The sequence below is a fragment of the Vulpes lagopus genome, chromosome 16, assembly GCF_018345385.1.
Source record: "Vulpes lagopus strain Blue_001 chromosome 16, ASM1834538v1, whole genome shotgun sequence".
Lineage (NCBI taxonomy): Eukaryota > Metazoa > Chordata > Mammalia > Carnivora > Canidae > Vulpes > Vulpes lagopus.
Window position 1 is genome coordinate 59,610,902 of NC_054839.1, and position 26,307 is coordinate 59,637,208.

General features: G+C 56.8%; 1 protein-coding gene across 1 annotated transcript; it reads right to left on the minus strand.

Annotated features, from left to right (window-relative positions):
• Nucleotides 1-306: 306 nt before the first annotated feature.
• EBPL (EBP like) lies at nucleotides 307-23,179 on the minus strand. The gene is made up of 4 exons (XM_041731268.1): nucleotides 22,989-23,179; nucleotides 5,416-5,485; nucleotides 1,404-1,542; nucleotides 307-833 (listed from the first exon to the last, which is right to left on the minus strand). Exons 1-4 carry the CDS (start codon nucleotides 23,133-23,135, stop codon nucleotides 593-595), a joined length of 597 nt encoding a protein of 198 aa, XP_041587202.1. The 5' UTR covers nucleotides 23,136-23,179; the 3' UTR covers nucleotides 307-592.
• Nucleotides 23,180-26,307: the final 3,128 nt, after the last annotated feature.

Sequence of the window (26,307 nt, forward strand, 5' to 3'; positions counted from 1 at the left end):
GGTCCCGTCACCTTACTCTGTCACCCTTACTCCCCGGTGTTCCTCACTCCCCATTTACGTCTTGCCACCACTGTGCGCATTCCTCAGTGTCCCGCTCCGGACCGGGGCAGACGGAAGCCCGCCGCCCGCGGGGAGCCCGCCATCCCGGGTTCGACGACCGTCGCATCCGTGGGACCAAGTACAGAAATAAACTAGAAGCGTCCATTTCATCTCCGGCTTCACTCTGGCAACCGAAAGACCCGTGAGAGGGTTCACAGTTGAGACGCGAGTATGTTCTTGAATAAGAAATTAGCAGGCTCTACGGGATTCTCTGATACTTGGCTTTATTGCTGTGGGACACCTGGGCTAGCTCAGGGCACGTACGGAAAGGGGCTACTACTACAAGCTAAACTGGACTCTCTGTTCCCCGCACTGTCGCTGAATTGAAATAAGAACAAAAACAACAATAACAAACACTTGCCACCGACTCATCAATTGGAAACAGGCCGTTTAGGAGCAGGCGTGGGAGGCGACGGCTTGCGGAGCGCTAGGCCGCCACACGCGGGGCCTGTCCCCGGCTCCCCGAGGACAGCAGCGCTGCGACTCGGAGGCGTCACTGCAGCTTCTCCCGTGAGCCGCTCCGGCCGTAATGCATGGTCTTGAGTTCCACCCACGACTGACACAGTAACAGTCCTGGGATCAGAACCCACACGCTGTTGAAAAATACCAGGTAGACCCCAAAGTAGAGCCAGTCGTCGGTGTTGAGGTTGGGGCTTCCCATGAGCCAGTCTGGGACGAAGGTCATCCAGCCGCCGTACAACTCACACACGCACAGCGTCACCTGTATGAAGTGCCTGTCGGGGAAGGAAACGAGGCGTGGAGCTGCCAGCTCGGCGCCATGTGGCGCCCTGAATCCTGACATCTTTTTTTTTTTTAAGATATTATGTATTTATTCATGGGAGACCCAGGGAGAGAGGCAGAGACACAGGCCGAGGGAGGAGCAGGCTCCTTGCGAGGAGCCCAATGCGGGACTCGATCCTGGGACCCTGGGGTCACGGCCTGAGCGGGAGGCAGATGCTCCACCGCTGGGCCCCCCGGGCGTCCCCTACTCTACTTTTCATCTAACAAATAAATGTGGTCCCAATAGGGGATCCCTGGGTGGCTCGGTGGTTTAGCCCCTGCCTTTGGCCCAGGGCATGATCCTGGAGTCCCGGGATCGAGTCCTGCGTCGGGCTCCCGGCATGCCTGCTTCTCTTTCTGCCTGTGTCTCTGCCCACCCCCTCTCATATGAATAAACAAATTTAAAAAAAATTTTTAAAAATAATTTAAAAAAATGTGGTCCCAATCTACTCCCAAGTGCCACGTGGGCGCTGGGGCGGCGCAGGCCTGTCCTGTCTCCCGCGGGCCAGGGGAAAGGCACTTACCGGTAATACTTCTCTGTGACTATGGCATAAACGAGGACCAAGGCCAGGGACCCATCCAGGACAACAGTCAGAACTTCCAAGGATACAATGGTCGGGTCGAAATAGAGCCATCTCGCGTCGGCTTTGCCATATTCTTTCCCTAAAAGTGAAGTGCATTTTGTTACTCATCTGGCAACCATTTGTTTGACACTCAGTGGAAATGACTTTTCTTCCCCCCTAAGGAGGACAGAAAAAGAACCGCCGTCCCCTGTGGTCTTCCCAGTGCCCTGGTGGGAGGCAGGAGCGGGACATATTTGCCGTGTGACACCAGGGATAATAATGGCATTATGTGACGTGTAAAGGGACTGTGTTCCCGAAGCGCGGTCACGCGTGAACCCTCTTCGCCCCCGCCCTTTTCGTTATAAGCAGCAGAATTCTCATTCATTCATTCATTCATTCATTCATTCATTCATTCATTCATCAGAGATGCGCACAGAGAGAGGCAGAGACACGGGCAGAGGGAGAAGCAGGCTCCATGCAGGGACCCCGCTGCAGGACTCGATCCCAGGACCCCCGGGGTCACGGCCTGAGCCCCCCAGGCGCCCCAAGCAGCAGAATTCTAAGTCAGTTCACCACAACCAGATTCTGCAAAGACGATCCTTAATAATCATGTAGGTAAACGCGTCAACAGTTCCTTGCTTTGAAGCTGCTACATCAAGTCTGCAGGTGTCATGTAGACGTGGGAACATTTTTATTATATTTTAATATTTTTATTAAATTTTTATTGTCTTTTAAAAAGCATTTATGAACACCGGCAGAGCAACTGAGTGCTGGGGGGCGGTGGGGCGGTGCGGGGGGACTGAGGCGGCCTGGGCTGCGGGAGGGGCCCAGAGGGGCACGGGGGGTGGGGGATCACCACCTAAGCCCCCCTGGCTCAGCTGGGGGTGGGCGCACCCTACAAAAGCCTTCCAGGCTCCACTATCAGGATGGGCTCTTCTAGAAAGAACGGAGTGAGGCCGCGGACATGGGCTCTCAGGAAAGGCCGGTGTGTGGCCGCCCCGTCGGCCTGGCCCAAGGACGCCATGTGCGGGGCCCCAAGGGCCGCTTTCCCTCTACACCTAAAAACGCCCGCGATACCTGGGTCCCCCCGCAGCCCCCCAGGGGGGTCGCTCCCCCGAGACGTGGGGGCCGCAGGGTGGCCGGGGGGCACACACCCTCGAGGGGCAGCTGTCCCTGGTGGCCGCCCGGGCCCTGTACCTGCTCACCCCAGCTCCTGCTGCGCGGCCCCAGCCCGACCACCGGCCCCCCGACGCCCGGGAACCATCACGGGAGTTCGGTGAACACCCGCCACTCCACGCACATACAAAAGAAACAAGAAAAAGCGTGTTTTCTTCCTCGTGCTGACAACTCGGGCTCCCAGCAGCGGTACCAGCCTGGGCACGTCTGCGGCTTGGCCTCGGGACTCACCCGCCTCGCAGCTGAAGTCTGTGTGCACGTCGTCGTCTTCTTTTTTCTTTATGATTTTATTTATTTATTCACGAGAGACACAGAGAGAAAGAGAGACCCAGGCAGAGGGAGAAGCAGGCTCCCTGCGGGGACCCCGAGGCGGGACTCGATCCCGGGACCCCGGGGTCACGGCCTGAGCTGGAGGCAGACGCCCAACTGCTACCCCCCCACCCCGGGTGACCCGAAGTTCGGACTTCCTCATCACCTTTATCCAAGTCCCTCCAATCTCTACCCCTCACCTCCGGTAACCACAAATCTGGCCTCTTTTTCTAGGACTTTGAGTTTTTTGGTTTTGTTCTTTCATTAAGCTTCCACATACAAGCGGGGTCATACAGTAGTTGCCCTTCTCCGCCTGGCCCGTTCCACTCAGCCTATGCTCTCAGGGTCCGACCATGTCATCACAACGGTGGAATTTCTTGCTTTTTTACGGTTAAATAATATTCCACGGCGCGCACACCCTCCTGAGTCCTTTATCCACGCATCCGTCGATGGACGCTTGGGCCGTTTCCGTGCCTCGGCCACTGTGCGTGGTGCTGTCACGGACAGGGCGGTGCAGACACCTGACCAAGGTCCTTATCCTTCCCCCTCTACACCACATCCCATCATCCCGGCCGGGCTGCAGCAAGAATCCTGTCGAGTCGGTCCATTCAGAATCCGCATCCTTGATGTTTCGTCTTAGTGACTTTGCATCCACTGATCCCACCTGCTGCTTGGCCGTAGAGCCCCGCCTGTCCTTGTATTTGGAGCCGAGCCCGAGCTCTCTTCCCTACTGCCGACTCCACTGTCGGGGTACCTCCTGAATAGGATCTTCTCTGTCATCATGAGTAAGTCCTTCTTTCACAGGATCCACGTAACGTTCCTGGCCCGGCTCTACATCCTGGTGACTCAAAGGACAGCCCACAGATCAACATCTGGGGGGCTTCACCCTACACCCTCTGAATCAGAATCTGTATTTGTCCAAGGCAGTCTGGTGCCCTTTAAAGTCCAAGAAGGGACTGGATCTTCATTTTCTCAAGAATAAAGGACACAACCATTAAATGAGTCCTTACTTTTTTTTTTTTTTTTAAGGCCGAAAATGTAAGGTGTGGATGCCTGATAAAGGTCGGGTTAGACATTCGCATTTCATGGGCCTGAGCCGGATCTGGGCTGTTCACTTTCTGTCCCGCAAGCCCAGGAGCCAGGATGGAGGACAGTGACTGCGGCTGGGTCCTTCCTTCAGCCCCCGGGATCCCCCCAGCAATTCCCAAGCACCTCTACTCTGGCCTACTCATCACACACACACACACACACACACACACACACACACACACACACACGTGTGCAGCAACACTTCACTCCCCAGGTGGACGCTCGGGCTCCCCCAGCTACCACTGGCTCCGACCTGACAGGCATCAAGGACGACAAACATTCCACTTTGAGAAGCACTGACACCAGCTCCCTCAATCTTCTAGAAGTTTCCTAATGCTAGTGATGAACAGCAGCCCCCACACAGATCCTGGCTGGAGGATCCGATTTCAGAATTATGGGAGAAATGAGATAAACAGCGAAGAATTTCAGGTGCAAAATCTGAAAGAGGTTACCTTGCATAAGGCAATTCCGTAATAGTGGCAAAGGCCCCCGTCGCGGCCCGGCTCATTTATTTGTCAGATTTGACACAGTGCATGGGGGGAAGCCCATACTGACTGATGGATTGTTGACTGACTTATAGCAGAACGAAGAAGGCAGGCAAAGCTAGTCAGTATCTCCGCAGAGCGGAAGGAATGGAAATTATCTAGATACACGCACGAGAGGTACACACACGTGCACGTACGGTGGTGCACATACATGTACATATGATAAAGTGAAAGTTGCTATTGAAAGTACAGAAGAACACCGAGGCCAAATACTGCAAACTTCTCAATCTGCACTATAAACCTATTTTTTATTTTATTTTTTTAAAAAATATTTTATTTATTCACAAGAGACACAGAGAGAGAGACGGTGACATAGGCAGAGGAAGAAGCAGGCTCCCTGCGGGGAGCCCGATGTGGGACTCGATCCTAGGACCCCAGAGTCACGCCCTGAGCCCGAGGCAGACACTCAACCACTGAGCCACCCAGGTGTCCCCAAACCTATTTTTTAATACATGCCTTTCCTGAGATACAATTCACACGACATATAATTCACCCATTTAAAGTGTACGATTCAATAGGTTTTAGGATATTCACAGACTTGAATCATTGCAACGAAATTTTATTTTATTATTATTATTATTATTTTTGCAATGAAATTTTAGAACATTTCATTAACTCCCCCAAAGACACCCGTACCCATAACCCATCCCTCATATTCCATCCCCCTCCTCCGGCACCCCCTCTAGTCCCAGGCAACCACTAGTCTATAATCTGTCTCCAGAGAGTCACCTAGTCTGGACCTTTCATACAAACGGAATCACATGATTGGTGCTACAGGTGCTCATTTAATCGACAGTCACACGTGCCATTAATCTCCTGGGACATCCCAAATGCAAACACTTTACGGTACTTACACAAGGAAGCAATCAAGCCTTCGGAATCCGCAACGCTTCCCGCAAACGACAAGTAGACAAAAGGGCCTTCCTGGAGAGAAGAAAATGAAGAGAGACTCTGATTTGGCGTCACAGCCCCAGGATGGCCCCATCCCCAGGAGCCCGCATCCCGGTCGGCGGCCTCTGCACACGGCACCTACGCGACCCCGTGGGGTGCGATCCCGGGCCGGACTCCTGACCCTGCCAACAGGTATGTCCAAAGGGAATGTTTATCTAATAAATGCTGTTTTTCAATGACTGGCATTATAAAATCAGAGGTGTGTTCTAGCGGGGGGTGGGGAATAAACGGAAAATCTTGCACAAGGAAAGAGCTTAAAGGTTATTATGTTAAAAAGGCTACATTCTGGATTATTCCAGAGATTTTACACCTTTGAGAAGAACGTCACAGCAGTTCATTTCGTCTCACCTTGAAAAAAAGCCAGGGTCTCTCTTAACAAAAGTGGCATTCACCTATCTTATGTCAGAGTTGAACTAGTTCTTTTTCCTGCAGGAGGGCAAGTTTAGGAAAATTAAAATCCTTACGGGCTACATTTTAAATTTCAGGTAACGAAATAGCTGCAATTACACTTAGCTTTTCCAATAACTGAAGGATTCCTTTGCTTAAATTTCAAAACTAATTAGTTAGAACCCACCAGGGTATCTAATTGTCATGTTCCTCCTCTGAACAAGTTTTGTTGCTGGTCAATACAACATCCCCCCCCCCCTTTTTTAAATGCAATTGCTTAGGGATCCCTGGGTGGCGCAGCGGTTTAGCGCCTGCCTTTGGCCCAGGATGCGATCCTGGAGTCCCGGGATCGAATCCCACGTCGGGCTCCTGGTGCATGGAGCCTGCTTCTCCCTCTGCCTGTGTCTCTGCCTCTCTCTCTCTCTCTCTCTCTCTCTCTCTCTGTGACTATCATTAAAAAAATTTTTTTTAATGCAATTGCTTATATGGCATTAAAATTATGGCCCTGCCCCATCCCTGCTCACTTACACTCCTACTTCCCAGAGTTGACCACTTACAGTCACTGCTGTATTTAGTTCTGGGGATTATCGCCCTAACTCACAATATACTTACGCTGCTATTTCTTTAGATATTCTCAACTAACTGTCAATCCTGAAAAATTATGATTTAACTTATGTCTCCCCTCTGTTTCTCCACTGTTTAGTTTTTTTGATAGTGTAGGGGAGGAAAAACTTGCTTCTGCCCTCTTGGATTCTGCAGCTGGCCTAAGAATTAACTAACACGACCGACTAACAGAGGCAAAGCACACAAATTTTATTTCCTATTTTTACAGGTACACGGGAGTCCTTAAAAGGAAAACAAACCAAAGGAGCTGTTAGGCCCAAATGCTTATACACTTTTTTTTTTACACAAAGAACAGTCATAAATCATGGACATGTCACAAGACAAAGGCGCATGGACTAGGGGACAGTAAATTGTGGGAAAGTGACTAGAAATATATGAGGGAAACTAGTGGAAGATACGTGTTATTTTAGTAGGCTTGTTTGTATAGGACCATTTTAGCGCTGACTCCAAGTCTCTGGTGATTAGAACGTTCTTCTCTTCCTGGTATAGGGAGGGTACCTTTCTCATGGGAAATTTAAGGACTTGATTTTAGGTACAAAGGAGGAGTCAGAGAGGCCTTCCCACATCTGCTATTTTCCAACTGCCTTCAGCTCAATACTATCAATATGCCATAATGGCACAGAATGGCATGCTCTGAACCCTTTTCTTTCTTTCTTTTTTTTTTTAAAGATTTACTTATTTGAGAGAGTGAGCACGTGCATGGGGGGGGGGGCTAGAGGGAAAGAGGGAGAGGGAGGAGAGGGAGGAGAGGGAGGAGAGGGAGGGGATCTCAAGCAGACTCCCCACTGACTGTGGATCCTGATGTGGGGCTTGATCGCACAACCTGGAGATGGTGACCTGAGCTGAAACCAAGAGTCGGTTGCTTCGTCGACTGAGCCATCCAAGCACCCCTGAACCTTCTCAAATAGCTCTTTAATTCTTCCATTAGTTATCCAACTTTGTAACTTAAGTAGCAAACTTAAAATCTCGGTTTCCTCATTCATCAGTGTTGCCCAGCATCAGGACTTCCCAACACATGAGATAAGGATGCTAGCCCCCACCACGCTCTCTTCCTCTCCACCCCATTTCCAACGCTCATCTTCTGTTTACCTTGCTTATATATTCCTGAGATTGATTACAGATCCATTCCTGTTCTGTAAACATATTTGTCTTCCTGTTTTACATGGATTCTAAAAGCCTAAAATCAACAGCATTTACAATATGGTGATTAGGTAAATGTCATTCTCTGCAGAGGACCACAACCCCTATCTCTATAGATCCAGTATTTTGACTCCTGTGCCTTTTAAGAAGAATGTGGCAGCTGGATCATCCTTTATTACCCTCATAAATTTCTCAAAATCAGGCTATATTTTAGTTTGCTGCATTTTGGGGCCATGACTTTCTATAAAATATTTTTATGTTACAGTTTGTAATTGCCTTTTTTTTTTCTTATTGAGAGAAGAAATCTGACTTTCTTCCTATCTCATTAATATCTTCCAGCTGATCTCTGCTAAACGGAAGCCTTAAAGTTGGTTTGTTTTGTCTTTTCTTGACACTGTGTAAGTTACTTACTTGGTAAATGTGGCTTACCTCAGAGTATTTGTAAAAATTATATTCTTTAAGGCAGATTTTTAAAAATTACATAGGAGTTAAACAGCAATGTTTTAAAACAAGTCCTCCCCATCCACTATGTGACTTTATTTTCACCAATTTCTTATTTTTAGCAGAGACATAGCAAGAAATCCACACCACTTCCTTGGCTTGGCCTGGCGACTTTCTAGACAAAACACACCCACTGGTCTGGCCGGCAGGAGCAATGAGGTTGGGCTGAATTTGATCCTCTGTGGATCTCAGTCCATCTAGCTGTAAGATGAAGGACCTCCTAAAATTAGACTGTGGATCTCATCCTAAAACTACACGTGACTTCCACTAGCAATCTCTTCACCTGGAGCTCGGGAGCATTCCCCAGCAATCAGGTCCAGGACCTTTCCTCAGAAGCAACTCTGCAGGTAAGAGCAAGATGGGGATGCAGGGACCGATGAGCATATAACAAATTTTCTTCCTTTTATATCTACCCGTTGAAGTTGTACCCTCCTTCCTCCAAGAAATCTTCCCAACCTCCTGGTGACAATTCCTCACGCTACGGTGTCACTAAATTTATGCTTCTTATTTATTTATTTATTTATTTATTTATTTATTTATTTATGATAGTCACACACACACAGAGAGAGAGAGAGAGAGAGAGAGGCAGAGACACAGGCAGAGGGAGAAGCAGGCTCCATGCACCGGGAGCCCGACGTGGGATTCGATCCTGGGTCTCCAGGATCGCACCCTGGGCCAAAGGCAGGCGCTAAACCGCTGCGCCACCCAGGGATCCCTAAATTTATGCTTCTGTCATCAACTGTCTGCTGCTGAAGCTGAATCTCCAGCTTCCCATTAGATCACACATCCCTGGGGTCTGGCTTGCTGTCTTATCTCTCACAATCTTCAAGAACCCAGGATGATATTTTGTGTTCAGTGTCTACTAACCTTGAATTAATGACAAGGTCACATAATGAACTACTTAAAAGATACCCCGAGGGGCTTTTGTATACTTCTTACTACACCCATGTCTCAGATGGAGCGGCGGTATACAGTTGACTCTTGAACAACACAAGGGTTAGGGGCACCAGCCCCTGTGTAGTCAAAAATCCACATGTAATTTTTGACTTTCCAAAAATTAAACTACCAATAGCCTATAGCCTACTACTGACTGGAAGCCTTACTGATAACCTAGACAGTCAATTTACATATTCTGTTATATGAATTATATAGTGTATCCTTCCAATAAAGTGAGCTAGAGAAAATTACTAAGAAAATCATAAAATACAGACTACTGTACTATATTTATTCAAAAAAAAATCCATGTAGGAGTGGACCAGTGCAGTATAACCCATGACGCTCAAGCGTCAACTGTAGTAAATGTAAAGTCTAATAAATATATTCGTGCCTCCACATGCTGATCAGATGCTGCCTCCTCCAGGAAGCAAGGAAAGCTTCCCTGACTCTCTTGATGGGAAGTAGGTGCCCTCCTACATAGGACCTTGCTTACTTGCCTCCCCCTCAAAACTGTCAGTTCCTTTAGGGCAGAGTCTTTGTCTTTTATCTCTGTATCCCGAATGCCTGATAGATAGTACACGGGAATAAAGGTTTACTAAAAGGATTAGAAATAAAAAAGGGGGAGGGTAGTGGGAGACAAAAGAGTTCAACAACCACCAACACCCAAACAACCCACTTAGAGAACGGGCAAAAGAAATGAAGAGAGATTTCAGTAAGGAGGCTCTAAAGACAGCAGACAAACACGCGGAAAGATGTTCCGCATCAGTAGCAGTCAGGGAAATGCCGATTACAACCAAAATGGGTTAGAATCACACACCTATCAGAATGGGTAAAATAAAAAAAAAAAATTGACCACAACACATGCCGATAAGAACGTGGATCACCCACACGTTTCGTGAGATGAAGATGGTACCATTCTGGAAAACTATGGGGACCCAACCACTGCGCTCTTGGGCACTTGTCCCAGAAAAACAAAGACTTCTGTTCACACAAGAACAAGCACACAGACGTCCACAGCAGCTCTGCGCGTAACAGCTTAACGCCGATGTCCTTCAACAGGTGGACGCTGAAACGAACCACAGTCCCTTCACGTGGGACCGTTCCCGAGCAATCAGGGGGAACCGACGCCCGATACACTCAACAACTTGGGTGGATCTCCAGGGAATCTGGGGAGCGAAGAAAGCCAACCCCAAAAGATGACGTGCTCACTGATTCCATTTATCTGACACATTTTGAAATGATAAATTTTAGAAATGGAGGGCACATTAGCGGTCGCCAGGGGTTAGTGGCTGGAAGGGGACAGCAGTGGGGGGAGCAAGTGGCAGTAGATACAAAAGGAAAACTCCAGGGATCCTTGTGGGGTTGGGACTGGCTGGTATCCTGTCGTGGTGGGTACTTGAACCTACCTGGCTGCTAAAGTGGCACAGAAATTAATACACACACCAGTGCAAGTGGATGTAGGGAAATCTGAGTGAGACGAGTGGATTGCATCGATGTCCTGCTCATACTGTACGATGTTGTACTTAGGTTGGAAAAATGTTACCATTGGGGAAAGCTACGCAGAGTGTACATGGGCTCTCTCTGTATTCTTTCTTTCTTTCTTTTTTTTTTTAATTATTTATTCATTAGAGACACACAGAGAGAGGCAGACACATAGGCAGAGGGAGAAGCAGGCTCCATGCAGGGAGCCGGATGCGGGACTCGATCCTGGGACTCCGGGGTCACATCCGGAGCTGAAGGCAGATGCTCAACCGCTGAGCCACCTAGGAGTCGCTCTGTATTATTTCTTACGACTACATGTGACTCAACAATTATCTCCCCCCTCAAAAAAATTCATAAAAAAAACAGGTGGAACATGAGATATGGAAGAAAGAATAACATTACTAATTGAATAACATTTTTAAAGCAATGGCCAGGAATTTTCTTTTCTTTTTTTTAAATTTAGAATAGGCATGGTCCTGGCCTCCGAGAGCTTATCCAGTTGGGTAACACCAACTTCCAACTCGATAAACATTGCAGAAAGAGGAGGGGCCTGCGGTTGGCACAGTCGGGGAAGCTTCCAGGAGGGGGCAGCCTAGAGCTGGGCCGTGCAGGCAGGCTGAGGCCGAAGGAAGGACAGGGCCGGTCGCCCAGGGGTGCAGAGGGCAGGACGTTGAAGTCCTGCTGGGTCCAGACTCTGCCCCTGCCCCCCCTCGGGCTCCCTCGCCAGGGCAAAGGGCCCGTATACTTGTGCCCTCAGGCTGGTTTTCATGAGCTGCTCCTCTGCCTGCAGCACCCAGGCCTGGCCATAAAAAAATTTATGTTTAATTTTTTAACATAAATTAAAAATATATATATATTGTAGTAAAATATACACGAAATTTGCTATTGTCACCATTTTAATGGTCCACTGCAGGGCGGTAAGCACATTCACAGCAGCGTGCGACCATCAGCACCGCCCGGCTCCAGAGCTAAGGCTGAAACCGAACCCATGAGGAATCCAGCCCCGGTTCTCCTCCTACCCCGGCCCGACGCCCCACTCTGCCGTCTCCGCGCGGCCCACCCGCGGGATCGCACCCAGCCTGTCGTTCCGCCCGCCGCACTCGGCTCAAGCTGCCCGGGCAGCAGGTGCCAGGCCTCCGTGTCTTCTCACGGCCACGCAATAGTGTAGGTGTGCGGCCACCGCATCGTGTCTCGATGCACCCGCCGGTGGACGTCGGGGTGCTTCCTCCCTCCGGCCTCGGAGAATCAACTGGCTGGTGCGAGCACGTGAGGCCCCGGTTTCCACTTTGGATGCTTACGTGGAAGTGGGCCTGCCGGGCGCGCGGTGGTCCTGGCGTGTCCCGGCGGTGGGCTTCGCTACCGCAATGACTAAATGTCCTATTAAAGGGATAGGTCCTGAAGGGCACAAATACAGTGAGAAGGGATCAAGGGAGAGGTCCAACCGCTTTCTCTCCTGAGCCCCGACCTCAGGCTCCTGAGACTGTGGAGTTTCCACCCTCAAGAAACGTTTCAGGAGGGCGCCCGGGGGGCTCAGTCGGCTGAGCCTGCGACTCTTGATTTCAGCTCAGCTCATGATCTCAGGGTCCTGGGATCGAGCCCTGCGGTGGGCTCTGCGCTCAGTGCGGGGTCTGCTTGAGATTCTCTTTCTTCTTCTCCCTCTGCCCCTGCCCCTGCTTTTTCTCTAACATAAATCTTAAAAAAAAAAAAAAAAAAAGCACAACACTTTTCACGTATATGTTAACAGGGAGCCATAAATATTTAAAATACTTTCTGCTATTAATTTTTCAAATATTAAAAATATTTTTAATATTTTTGTATTCAATATTTTTAAATATTTTTAAATATTTTAATTTTATTTTTTAATAATTTTTTTATATTTAATATTTTTAAAAATTTTCAAATATTAAAAATATTTCCTCGGAGGGTGATGAGGAAAGTTTTACCACATTTCTTGACTTAAAAAATTTTTAACTTCTGGGGATTGGGAATTTTGCTTTAAAAAATATTCAGAAGAGGGATCCCTGGGTGGTGCAGCGGTTTGGCGCCTGCCTTTGGCCCAGGGCGCGATCCTGGAGTCCCGGGATCGAATCCCACGTCGGGCTCCTGGTGCATGGAGCCTGCTTCTCCCTCTGCCTATGTTTCTGCCTCTCTCTCTCTCTCTGTGTGACTATCATAAATAAATTAAAAAAAAAAAAACATTCAGAAGGAAAACAGGAAAAAACAAAGAAGTTCCTATTAGATGCCCTGGTGACTGACTGATTGGACTGTCGCTAATTGAGCTGCTAACAAAATCAACTTAAAAGCTAAAGTGTATCACAGCAATAAAAATAACAACAGCAGCGTCGTTTTTTTCATCTAAGGTGTTGCAGGCCTGTAGTTTTAGCAACTGTATTTTTTTGTTGTTGTTTTTTTTTAGCAACTGTAGTTTGGAGGCTTTAAGACAACTACAAGCCAAAATTCATATCAAAACAAAACAAAACAAAACAAAACAAAACAAAACAAAACAAAACAAGGGCAGCCTGGGTGGCTCAGCGGTTTAGCGCCGCCTTGGGCCCAGGCTGTGACCCCAGGGTCCTGGGATCGAGTCCCGTATCCGGCTCCCTGCATGGAGCCTGCTTCTCCCTCTGCCTGCGTCTCTGCCTCTCTCTCTCTCTGTGACTATGAATAAATAAATAAATTTAAAAAAAGAAATAAAAGAGACAAAAGAACTCTGGTTCTTCGTGGTAGCTCAGCTGGTGGCCGAGGCGGGCCTGCGGGTGCACCTGCAAGCTTCGCCGCTCGAGGGGAGGCCCCGAGACGCATCCTGGCTGCGGGAGGCTCCCGGGCGGCGCGGCCCTGCGTGGGTCCTGCCAAGATGCATCAGCATATTCGGTTTTCAGCCTCGCAAACCCCCCGCCTGGTGGGGGCCTGGTGGGGCCTGTGCTCGCAGGTCCGCCCCTCCTGGGGGGCATCCTGGGGCGGGGCGGGCAGGTGCACGGGGCTGCTGCGGGCGAGGGCGGGGGTCGCGACAGCGGCGGGGACGACGGGACTGCGTCAGCAGGTGCACCTGCGAGGTCCGCAGGTGTCCCCGCGGCCCGCCCCCGCATGACGTCACACCCAGCCTGACCTCACACCCAGGCCTGGGGCGCAAACCTGCGCCCTGGGTCGTTCGGGGCCGCCCGTTGGAGGAGGAGGAGGCTCCCCCAATCCTCACGAGGTCGCCGTGGAGAGAAGCCCCCTCCGCGCCGTCCAGGTAAGCGCCTCGGTGTGGACGCGCCCGGATGCCCGTGTGGACGCGCCCTCCCCCCAGGCGCCCCGGGGATGCGCTGGGGTCACGCCGGGCAGCGGCCTGGGGAGGTGCGGGCCACCTGGAGGGCACCGCAGGACACCTGCGCGGAGGCCTCACCTGCCAGGAGGGCGGCCGGACCCCGGGGGAGGGGGTGACCCTGGGGGGTGACCCTGGGGGGGCGGGGGGCTGACCCCGGGGGTCGGTTCAGGGACTGATGGGGGGGCTGACCCCGGGGGACGGCTTGGGGACTGATGGGGGGGCTGACCCCCGGGGTTGGTTCAGGGACTGATGGGGGAGCTGACCCTGGGGGGACAGCTCGGGGGACTGATCCCTGGGGGTGGCTTGGGGGCTGATCCCGGGGGGATGGCTGGGGGGGCTGATTCTGGGGGGACAGGGACAGCTCGGGAGCCCGATGGGGCGGCTTTGTAGCTCTGTAGCCTGATCCTGGGGGGCCTGACCTGATGTGGGGTGCTGACCCTGGGGGGCTGGCTTCCTGACCCCCGAGAAATAAATGCCGGTTGTCCCTCCGCCGTCCAGTCTGGAATCTCACCGCAGCGGCCCAAACATCTGACAACAATAAAGACGAGGAGACAAAGCCTCCTGCCCCCGCCCCCCCCCCCGAACTCCGAGGTGCCCCCGAGCCAGCATTCCAGAGCACGTGGTTAGACCCCAAAGGCCCGCTCCCCGGCCCCCCCGGCCCCCCTGGCCCAGGCTGCAGGACCCTCTGGAAGGGCCTCCGGGGATCCGCACCCCACATAAGACGCAACAAGTGGCACGTGTGAGGCTGGGTGACAAGGACACCACATCATGCAGAGGAACGGCAGGCGGCAGTGGTCTCTGTAGACCGGGCATCGGCTTCCCCTCAGGCTGCGTGGGGGCAGGACTGGGACCGACGGGCAGACGCGACAAGGGGCCCACGGGTGCGCACCCCGGGAGCTGGTCTGGGGGGAAGTTTTCAAGCCGAGGCTGGAGGCCCCGCGTCTGTCCGGGTCCTTAGTAAACTTCCTCTTCCAAGGCGGGGAGGCCCGACTCCCGGCCCGGAGCCCGTCCCCACCCGGAGGGGCCCTCCCAGCTTCCACACGGCCCTGGGCCTCCCGGGGGGCCGGCGGGGACACGGCTTTGGCACCAGGTGGCCGGCCCAGCGGGCGAGGAGGGCCGGGGAGGCCGGGGAGGCCGCAGTCCGGGGGGGTCCAGTGGCCTGGAAGCAGCGCTCCGACCTCGGCATCTTGACGCCGAACACGCCCGAGTCTCTGCGGCGCAATTTCCCCTTCTGATAAGGGTCCTGGCGGGTGAGGGCCACCCTCCCCCCGTTAGGTCCGTGAAGGCCCGTGTCACAGTGGGCCACGCGCTGAGGCCCGAGGGTTCGGAGCCCCCCGTGTTCTGTTGGGGGGCGCAGGTCCACTGAAAACACGCGGCTCTGATGCGCAGGCGCTGGGGATCCGCGAGAGGGACAGAGGGCCAGGGGCGCCCGCGGCTGGTCGGTTGAGCCTCGCCCTTGGCTCGGTGGTGACACGCGGTGACGGGCGCCGGGTCCCCCGCCAACGCCCCAGCTTGTGCACGCGCGCTCTCTCTCTCTCTCTCTCTGTCAAATACAGAAATAAGATCTTTCATTTCTTTTTTTTTTAAATTTTTTTATTTATTTATGATAGTCACAGAGAGAGAGAGAGAGAGAGAGAGAGAGGCAGAGACACAGGCAGAGGGAGAAGCAGGCTCCATGCACCGGGAGCCCGACGTGGGATTCGATCCCGGGTCTCCAGGATCGCGCCCTGGGCCAAAGGCAGGCGCCAAACCGCTGCGCCACCCAGGGATCCCCTTTCATTTCTTTTAAAAGAACTAAGGGCGAGAAAGCCAGCAAGCTGCGGAGACGCAAACCTGGGGAGCAGCCCGGAGGCGGGGACGGTCACCCGAGGTGCCCGGGAGCCGGAGCCCAGGACCCCGGACGGCTCAGCCTCGGCCGCGGTGCCCCCGGCGCCCCCCGCGCCCCAGCCGCTCCGAGTGAACAACTGCCGAGGTTGGTGCCGAGGAGCCTCGCCGAGGGGTGCGGCGCGCAGCCCGCCGTCCTGGGCCCGCGTCCCCCCAAGCCCACGGGGCCGTGTTCGCCCGCGCAGGTGCTGAGCTCGGCCCTACGCTGCTGGCCTCGCTCCCACGGGCGGCGGCGACCTGGGGCCACCGGGGGACCAGGCAGGGACGGGCGCTCCCGGCTACGGGCTCGGAAACACCCGCAGGTCTCGGGATGAGACGCTTCTGCAGGCACCGTCTACGCAGCCAGGCGGCACGTCTTCAAGGAGGCCAAACGGGCGGGAAGTCCCAGCCTCTGCGAGGGGCCCCCGACAGCCCTGCACAAAGCCATGCGGCGTGGGACAGCGGGCTCCAGGCGCTGGGGGGGGAGCGCAGGGCGCCGGGTGCCACCTGCCGGGCCGCCTTCCCGCAGGGAAGCAGCCCCCCACGCCTCGGGAGAAACACGGTTCTTCTCTCGCCCCAGCCCCTTCCTCTGTTTTATTTAAGAGAACCTGGAGTCCTGCCTTCGGTGGACTCTAGGCGCGATGCTGCGGGCCGTGCTCCCCAGGCTGCTGCTCTGCCCTGGGCCCGGGCGCCCGTGGGTGGGAAGCCCCCCTCGGGCGGCAGGTTTTGTGCGAGGGAGGCTGAGGACACCACGGAAAGGACGGCCCAGCAGGTGCCGGACGGGCGGCGACAGCTGGACGGGGCGGCCGCAGCCCGAGGCGCTCTCTGCCCGGCGGGACAATCATGCGGGTCGCCGGAGGCACCGGCCACCAGGCGGCCCCAGCAGAGGCTCCTGCCGCTCACACCGCGGCCCCCCCAGGGCCCCGGCCGGCAGCACCCCGACCCTGTGGCCTGTGAGGTACGGGCTGCTCTCGGGGTCCGGCCTCCCCAGCAGCTTGGGTTTGGGGCGCAGAGTGACCTCAACCCTGCGGGGTCCGGGGCTGCGGTGTGGGGACGGCAGCGGGTGGGCAGGGTGCGGGGACAGAGGGGGCCAGGCAGGGGACGGGGTGGCCAGGCCACTCCCGACGGAAGCTGGGCGCGGAGCCTGGGGCTCTGCTGACGCGGCCGTGACTCCACGGATGCGGGGCGCCAAGCTGTCTCTTCGCTCTGCCCTTACTCGTGTCCGTGTTATCCGGGAGCTTTGTGGGGTGTCGTCCCGGGGGCAGCGGGCACAGGGTACAGGGGGCCTCCGTGTCCTCCCCCGGGGAGGAAGTGACAAGAATCTCAAAATCACAAGCTTCCTTTAAAAACTGGGCCATCCCCGTGGAACATACCCGGCGGGCAGACAGACAGACACACGGCCCGACGTCCAGTATCCCAGACACGGCGGAAACGGCCACCCAGGTTCGGTAGGGGCGCCTGGGGGGCTCGGTGGGCGCGCGGCCGCCTTGGGCTCAGGCCCCGGGATCGAGCCCCCCACGGGCTCCCTGCTCGCCGGGGCCTGGGTCTCCCTCTCCCCCCGCTGCTCCCCGCTTGCGCTCTCGCGGTCTCTCTAATAAATAAAAATATCCCAAAAATAATCTTAAAAATCTTTTAAAAAGGTTTCGTTCGTACGCACCTGTTAGAACGACTGAAACACGACAAGGGTAACGGTCCTAAGGGTGATGGCCCGAACGTGGCCGCTCCGACATCCGTGCTGACGCCCCACCCCAGGTGGCGGCACCCAGAGGCCACTGTGGGGTCCCCGGGGGGAGCCCCGGGATGGGGCTCTGTTCTCAGGAGCAGAGAGAGCAGGGCTGCGGTCAGCCCGTGGGGACGCGCAGGCAGGCTCCGGCGGGGCCAAGGGGTCTCCCCGCGCTGCCAAGCCTCCCACGCGTGACGAGGAAGCGGCCGCCGCCGGTGCCACCCGTTCCTCATAGTGTCGCCCCAACAGCCAGAGCCGCTGAGGACTGCGCTGCCCCACTGTCGGGCGACGCCGGCGGGACTGGAGCCGGCACAGCCACCTCGGGAACGCTTGGCAGTTGCCCCGTCAGAAGAGTCCCCCCCCCCAATGGAAACACGCTCACACGGGCCCTGGGGGAGCGTCTCTCAACGCGGATGTTAAGGACAGTCCCAAACCAGGAACAGCCCGACGTCCCCGAGCCGGGAATGGGATGCGCGAGTCGGGATGTGCCCGGGCACTGGCCGAGCCACACACAGGACCACGGCCCCGGCCCCGCCGTCAGACACGCCACTTGCGGGAGGCGGCGGTGAGCGGAGCAGGCCCCGGCTGGGGGCGCCGGGGGCTCGGCGGGGGGTGGGGGGGGGGACGTCCTGCGGCCCAGGCCGTGAGCCCGGCCCCGGGATCGAGTCCCGCCTCGGGCCTCTCCCGCCCGGGGCTCTGCCTCTCTCTCTGGGCATCTCAGGAATAAATCAATACAATCTTAAAAAATAAAACAACCAGGACGGAAACGTCCGAGGCTGTGATTGTGTTGGCGGCCACTCGGGGATGTCATCGAGCGGAAGTCATGACTCCGGGAAGCCGCGACGTGCAAAAAGGGAATTGGGACAGCAGCTGCTGCTCCAGGGACACAGGCCGACCCTCACAGCTTCCCCTCTTCAGCAGCAGCCGTGGAGGCGCAAGGGAAGCGCAGGGGAAAAGTATCTCACGGTGGCCACAGACACGTGCGGACACTCAAGTCACTTCCCAGGGCAGCCCGGGAGGCTCAGCGGTTTAGCGCCGTCCTCAGCCCGGGGCGTGATCCTGGGGGTAGATGTCATAGGTCCTGCACCGATCACGGGCATCTACAATTTAAAGCAATTTTGTTCTAAACCACGGGGGACCCAGGGAGGCCTTCTGACCCCCTGGACGCTGAGCTCCTTGCGGCGCGACAGGCAGACAGGTGCTTGATAAGGACCAGGAGCTGGGATGAGAGGATCCTTCTCCCCCGCGGGCGCCCACAGCTTCTCCAGGCGGCTCCTACCCCGGCCCCCAGCACCCCAGCCGGCACCCGGGATGGAGGGAGACAAGACCATCACACACGGTGTTGAGTGTCACAAAGGACAGAGCGAAAGCCGACGAAGCCACCGCACTTCCCCGGCGTGTCCACTTGGACGAGGCGGATCGGCAGCGCCACCGTCTCCGGAGCTACTCGTAAACCTGCTCTGCTCTTCCCGGCCAATCACAGCAAAGACATTCGGTTAAATGGCAAAACGTACTTAAGCATTTTTAGAGATCAGTCACACAAAAATATGAAAGTGCGTGAGCGCGGACGAGGGGGCCGGCGAGGCCCACGCGGGGCGTCCTGCTGCTGCGACGTCCAGGTGCCAGCCTCCCGGCCAGGCCAAGGCAGGGCCACCGTGCTGTGTCGGAAAGCAACACGACCCCACACCCCCCGCCCCTTTTTTAGGAGAAACGAAGCTTCTCCCCGTACTTTCTGCAAAAGCAACTTCCCCTCCGAGTCCCACCAAGAGTGACACTGGTGGCTGTCGCTCTCAGCTCCGAGGGGACGAAGGACACGCGTTTTGTCTGGATGAACACGGCAGCCGGCACCTAGCACCCAGCACCCCAGCCGGCACCCAGCACCCGGCATCCAGCACCCCAGCCAGCACCCGGCCCCCAGCACCCCAGACGGCACCCGGCACCCAGCACTCAGAACTCGGCACCCAGCACCCAGCACTCGGCACCCAGCACCCAGCATCCCAGATGGCACCTGGCACCTAGGACTCAGCCCCCAGCACCCAGCACCCCAGATGGCACCCGGCACCCAGCACCCAGAACTCGGCACCCAGCACCCAGCACCCCAGCCGGCACCCAGCCATCTGTGGAGATGAGGAACCACGGGTCAGGATTCCGTCCCGAGGCCTGGCCGCCCAGACACCCGCCCCTGGTGCACGGCTCGTCCAGGACACTAGAGAACTAAGGGAACTTCGGCCTGCGGCAGCACAGGCCCCGCACTCCCACACCCTCAAAACGGCCACTGGGTCGCTATGGGTGCTGTTCCTTGGACTCACAATTTGGCACCATTTCTACGCGTGTATCGGGGTTCTCCCGAGAGGCAGACCCAGGGGGACGGGGATACACGCAGACAGACACACGCGCACAGACGGTGCATCATCAGGAGCCGGTCCACGGGCTCATGAAGGCTGGGACCCCGTGACCTGCAGGGTGACTGGAAGGCTGACGGCGAGGGTTTAGCCCAAAGGCTGCAGGCCTGAGACCCAGGAAAGCCACCATTTCGGTTTGAGTTGAAGGAGGAAAAGGCCCATGTACCCACCGGTCTGAGGGCAGCAGGCATCCTAGCTCACTCTGAACAATGGTCAGCCTTTTTGTCCCACCCAGGCCTTCAACTGATTAGACGAGACCCACCCACAGGGGGGGTGATCTACTTTACTCAGTCTACAAGTTTATTTATTATTTATATATTTTTTTTATTGAAGTTTGATTTGCCAACAGATAACACCCAAACTCAGTCTATACGTTTAAATTTTATGTTATGTTATGTTAAAGGAGGCTCCATGCCCTACATGGGGCTTGAACTCAATGCCCTGAAATGAAGAGTCACGTGCTCTACCAGCCAGAGGAGCCTGCCAGGCTCCCCCTCGATGCCCACCGTATCCAAAACAGCCTCACAGAACGCTCAGACCAGCACGCGGGCAAACAGAACCGGGCGTCCCACGGCTCGGTCCAGTTGGCACCGAAAGTGAGCCGTCGCAGAGCTTTACCACGAATACAGAGGGAAGCCCACGGCGACCCGCCAGGCCTGCCCCCCGGCCCGGGGGCCACCCACGCATTTACCAGGGCGGAGCTGTGCCTTACAGCAAACCCCACGGAGATGACAAGGCCAGAAAAGGGAGGGAGGACAGGAGACAGCCACAGACTGTGAGCTAAAAGGCAACCTGAGACCTAATGAGACAGGAGGAGGATGGGGAGGAGGGGGAGGAGGAGGGGGGGAGGAGGGAGGAGGAGGAGGGTGAGGACATTCCTAGAATCCCAAGAGTCAAGGCTCGAGTTATTGCCGCAGGAGGTGGGAACAGACGGTGATGCTCAGTGGGGAAGGGTGATGCCCGAAACACACGGGTTAATAGGGACTCGAGCCGTCCCCGGGACTCAGGACTTCTTAAAAAGACCCATGGGCGGGAGGGTAGGACGCATGGGGGACAGCTGAAGCCCACGTCTCACATGACACCCTGAAGGGCAGGCCTAAGTCACGCTCTCGGTGAGGAAAGTGTGGGGGGAACAGTCAGGGGGGTTTGATCGGAGGACAAGGGGTAGACTGAGGCACACTCAGCCCCGCTGTGGGTGAGCGCACACAGGCAGGCGCGGGCCCGTGACCCGGCCTTGCTCCCGGAGGCTCCCAGGCCTTCCCACGTCACGCGGAACCCCAAGCCTCGAGGGCCCCTTCAGCTCTCCGGGGGCCTTTCTTTTCCAATCTGACTTTATGCCACATTGCGGGGTATTCTTGCCGCCAACTCCCAACCAAAGACAATGCGGGCGTGCGTTTTCCGCGCAGGCTTTAACCTTCCTTCAAGTGCCCTCCTCGCCAGTCTCTAAGACGGGTGGGCAAGGATGCTCGTCGAGCCGTTGCACGTAGCAGCAAAATAAAAACGTACCTATTCGTGTGGGGTGTTAAATATCCTATTTCACCATCAACCGTAAGATACATCCCAATTTCACAGACATAAAGTATCAACAAACTACCCCACAGTGGTTTTATGTCACTGACACTTCTAGTAAGTGGGGAAAAAAATGTGCATTTTAGAATTAAAAAACTAAGGTATGGTGCATTCATACAGTGGACTCTTCTGCAGCTGGGACCCGTACACTGGGGCTGTGGGAGGTAAATTAGGGCATTTCCTGCAGAACAGCAGGTGGGATGCAATGACTTCATGCATTGAGTTACACCGGAAGGGGTCACAAATGGAGACGTTACCTGGAATATTTTCCAGGTAAATACTACCTGGAACAGTAATATTACTGTCAGCAGTGACACTAGTTACTAGTCTACCAGACGCTGTTACTGTGATAGTAATATCACTATCTGCACGGAAGCGCTGTTCCCCGGAACAGTCTGCGCTTGAAAAGCAGACTTCATGTTATCGGACTAGGTGGTGGGCATCTGGGTATCTGTTTCAGCGTCATTACGCATCTTTGCACATCTAAAGTACGTTGTCCTGCATCTTCTTTACGAGGGCCCGGCCACCCGTTTTACTGCCGCTGTTCCTTGGGAGACCTTGTGTCCAATGACAGCTTAAAAAAGTCAATTCTATAAATAAAGGAATTGAGGGGCCCAGTGACAGTCTATGTCCACATGCAGTGAACTTTCAGGAAAGAAAGAATTTCACATTCCAGCAACGTCTGTATGTGCATATATCCACCTGACAGACATTCAGGGAACTAAATGAGCATCAAATGTCTTCTTCAGTCCTACAGACCCGCTGCACATCAGCCACACGTCTGCCTCGATCCAAGCGAGGTCAAATGTGCAAAAAAGCTATTTTGGCATAATTATTCAAAAACAAAAAAACCTTTAAAAAAATGTGTGTGTGTGTGTGGGGGGGAGGGGGAACGTCAACAGAATTCCTTTAAATATTAACCTCCTGGTTACTCATAAAGTGGGCTGCATTTTTAGGGACGCGCCTCCCAAAGCCTGGCCTGGTACAGAGGCCGAACTTCGTTCGGAGCCAGACTTGGCGGGGGGGGGGGGGGGCCTCCTCCTCCTCCCCCCTCCCTCCCTCCCTCCCTCCCCCTTCGACCCTCCCTATCCCCTTCCCTCCTCCTCCCCCTCCCTCCCCCTTTGACCCTCCCTATTCCCTTCCCTCCCCTCCCCCTCTCTCCCTCCCTCTCCCCCTCCTCCCCCTTCCCTCCCTCCCCCTTCGACCCTCCCTATCCCCTTCCCTCCCCTCCCCCCTCCCTCCTTCCCTCCCCCTTCGACCCTCCCTATCCCCTCCCCTCCCCTCCCCCCTCCCTCCGTCCCTCCCCCTTCGACCCTCCCTATCCCCTTCCCTCCCCTCCCCCTCTCTCCCTCCCTCTCCCTCCTCCTCCCCCTCCCTCCCTGCTCCCTCCCAAGCTCCCCGGCGCTCTGCCCCCGGTGAGGACGGATCCGGGAGGCCGAGGCGCGCGGCCGTAGAGCAGCAGCGTCCGTGGGGTCGGGGTCGGGTCTCCCTGGCGGCGCGCGGGGGGGGGGGGGGGGGGTCCCGGGGGCGGCGCCCACTTACCAGGGCCCAGTGCACCAGGGCGTCGTAGCAGAGCCAGGCGAGCACCGCGCGGTCCGCCGCGCCCCGACCGCGGCCCAGGCGCAGGCCCAGCGCGCAGCCCGCCAGCAGCAGCGAGGCGCAGAGCAGCAGCGGACCGCCCGCGCCCATGCTGCCCCGCCCGCAGGCGCGGACCCCGAGCGGGAGGAGGGGCGGGGCGGGGAGAGGAGAGAGGGAGGGGACAGGGGAGCGGGCGGAGGGGCGGGGCGGGGCGGGGGGAGAGGGAGGGGACAGGGGAGCGGGCGGAGGGGCGGGGCGGGGCGGGGGGAGAGGGAGGGGAGAGGGGAGCGGGCGGAGGGGCGGGGCGGGGAGAGGGGGAGGGGAGAGGGGAGCGGGCGGAGGGGCGGGGCGGGGGGAGGGGGAGGGGACAGGGGAGCGGGCGGAGGGGCGGGGCGGGGCGGGGGGAGAGGGAGGGGAGAGGGGAGCGGGCGGAGGGGCGGGGCGGGGAGAGGGGGAGGGGAGAGGGGAGCGGGCGGAGGGGCGGGGCGGGGGGAGGGGGAGGGGACAGGGGAGCGGGCGGAGGGGCGGGGCGGGGCGGGGGAGAGGGAGGGGAGAGGGGAGCGGGCGGAGGGGCGGGGCGGGGCGAGCTCGCTTGGCGAGGGGGAGGGGCGGGGCGAGGAGAGAGGGAGGGGAGAGGGGGCGGAGGGGCGGGGCGGGGACAACGGATTTGGCGAGGGGGCGGGGCGAGCGGGAGGGGCGGGAGTGGGAAGAGCGGGAGGGGAGCGGAGGGGCGGGGCGGGGCGTCCGGGGCGGGGCGGGGGGGGGAGCGGGAGGGGAGCGGAGGGGCGGGTCGATGGGCGCGAGCGGGGCGGGGCGGGGGGGGAGGGGGAGGGGAGCGGAGGGGCGGGTCGATGGGCGCGGGCGGGGCGGGCGGGGCGGGGCGGGCTGCCCGCCGCGCCTCTCCTCTGCCGCCTCTGCCCTCCGAGGGGCGGGGCTCGGGTGGCGCAGGCCGGGCGGGGCCGCAGCGGGTCCAGGTCAGCCCCGGCAGGCGCGGCCCCACCTTCGGACGCGATTCCCGGCTCCGGCGACTCCGCCGCGGGCGGGTCCTCCCTGTGCCGGGGCCGCAGGGCCGCCGAGGGCCGGGGGCGTCCGCGGCCACCTGCTGGCTCGTTCCGCCCCGAGGCTGACGCTCGCCGTTTCTTTGGAAACAGACTTTATTCCCTTCCCCCTGAGAGCCCCAGAGAGGCGGAGACCGGGCGGAGGGAGAAGCGGGCTCCGCGCGGGACTCGATCCCGGGGCCCGGGGTCACGGCCTGGGCCGCAGCCCCCGCCCCCGCGCCTCCGACGCTGTTCGCCCGCGGAAGCAGCAGCCGTCGAGGGGGGGCAGCAGGCGCTGCTGCTTGGACGCTGGACCCTGAGGGGACCTTTCCAGGCCCCGACAGCCCGGGGAGTCCCCGCCTCTGGGCCCTGCCCGCTCACCTGCCCGCTCACCTGCCCGCTCACCTGCTCACCTGCCGGCTCACCTGCCCGCTCACCTGCTCACCTACTCGCTCACCTGCTCACCTGCCCGCTCACCTGCCCGCTCACCTGCTCGCTCACCTGGCCCCGCGTCCTGACCGGTCCTCGCTTCCCCTGCACGTTTGCTGGCGCCTTGTCTGCCCCTAACCTCCCTCCCTCTGCCCTCCTTGGGCGCCTGTTACTTAGAGACCCAGGAGAAAGGAGTCAGAGTTCTAGGGGACGGTAGCCCGACGGAGCGAGCCTGTGTGCTCACTGCTGGAGAGCCAGATGAAACACCGGCTGCCCACATACACTTGGGTTTCAGACCTTTTTTAAAAAAGGAATTTTTAAATACTTGCACTGAAGTATCACTAGGATCCTAGGCTAAAAGACCATTTGCTGTTGTAGACGGTGGTGTATGCACGCAGTGGAATATTACGGAGCCGCGAAAAGGAAAGATATCCTGTCACAGGCTGCACTGTGGGGGAACCTTGAGGACATGATGCGGGGTTAAGTGAGTCACAAAAAAGGGAACGAGCTGTAGGATTGGGTTTATATGCGGTTTCTGAAGTAGCCATATCCCTAGAGACAGAACGCAGAGAGGACGATGCCCACCGCTCCTGAGGGGGTGAGAAGAGTTAATAGCTGTGCAGTTTAGGGACGTCTGGGGCGGGGGGGGGGCGCTCAGGGGTGGAGCGTCTTCCCCTGGCTTAGGGCGTGACCCGGGGGTTTTGGGATCAAGTCCCCATGGGGCTCCCTGCATGGAGCCTACTTCTCCTTCTGCCTGTGTCTCTGCCTCTCTCTGTGTCTCATGAATAAATAAAATCTTTTAAAAAAAATAGCTATGGAGTTTCATTTTGCGAGATGAAAGAGTCACGGGGTAGGACTGCACAACTGTGGTGCACTTTGCACTTCTCAGCTACACGCTTAAGAATGGTCACGACGGTAGGTGTTGTTGTGTATTTTACCAGTTTAAAAATACGATTTCAGATTCCGAGCACAATTTCAGTGGGTTACTCCGCATGCAATGTTTTATATAGCATTTAGCACCATGGAAATTATGTTATTTATTACACATTTATTGCTGGTCTCTTGCGGCGAGAGCATGAACGCCCATGGCAGGCCCGGGTCTGGCTGCTTGGCCGTTGTATCCCGGCACCTGCTGGGGTCTGGCCCACACCAGCTGCTCAGTTAAGTGCGTGCTGCTTGAAGAAGCGAGTATGACCCCTGCTGGGCTTTGGAGTGTCCCCTGTAACTTAGCAAGGGACGATCGCTCTTCTCATGCATGGTTGATCAGTATCTCTCTCAATAAAAACCGGATTAGGGGCACCCGGGTGGCCCCGCGGTGGAGCATCAGCCTCTGGCTCAGGGCGTGACCCCGGGGTCCCGGGATCGAGTCCTACATCCTGCTTCTCCTGCCTGCGTCTCTGCCTCTCTCTCTGGGTCTCATGAAAAAATACAGAACATCTTAAAAAACAACAGCAACAAAAACCTGACTAGAGTCGAGGTCTCCGCAGTGCGTCCCTGTCCTCAGTCCTTCCCAGCCTGGATTGCAGCCCGGTCCCAGTGCCACCGTCCTCACGGAGGGGGGGACCACCGACCCCCATACCAGTAACCCGAGGGCACCTCCGGTCCTTCCTGGACTTGGCGGCAGCGGCCCGGCCACCGGGATCCCTTCGTGTCCGCGGCCTGAGGAGTCACACGGCCTTTGCGCTGCGCCCTTGCCTCTGCGGGCTCAGCCTGCGGCCCGCAGCCCCGTCCGAGGCCCGTGCTCCCTGCAGGTGCGGCCCAGGCCTGTCCCCCCACCTCGGGCCCCCAGGTTGCCCTCCTGCACGGTCCTTCAGGAG

Bases quoted from the DNA above. Each gene is read 5' to 3' on its own strand.
- EBPL (XM_041731268.1), bottom strand. From the start codon at position 23,135: ATGGGCGCGGGCGGTCCGCTGCTGCTCTGCGCCTCGCTGCTGCTGGCG. The intron at 5,486-22,988 runs GTAAGTGGGCGC...TCTTCTCTCCAG, and splicing joins CCCTGGTGCACTGGGCCCTG to GAAGGCCCTTTTGTCTACTT. The intron at 1,543-5,415 runs GTAAGTACCGTA...CTTCACTTTTAG, and splicing joins AGGCTTGATTGCTTCCTTGT to GGAAAGAATATGGCAAAGCC.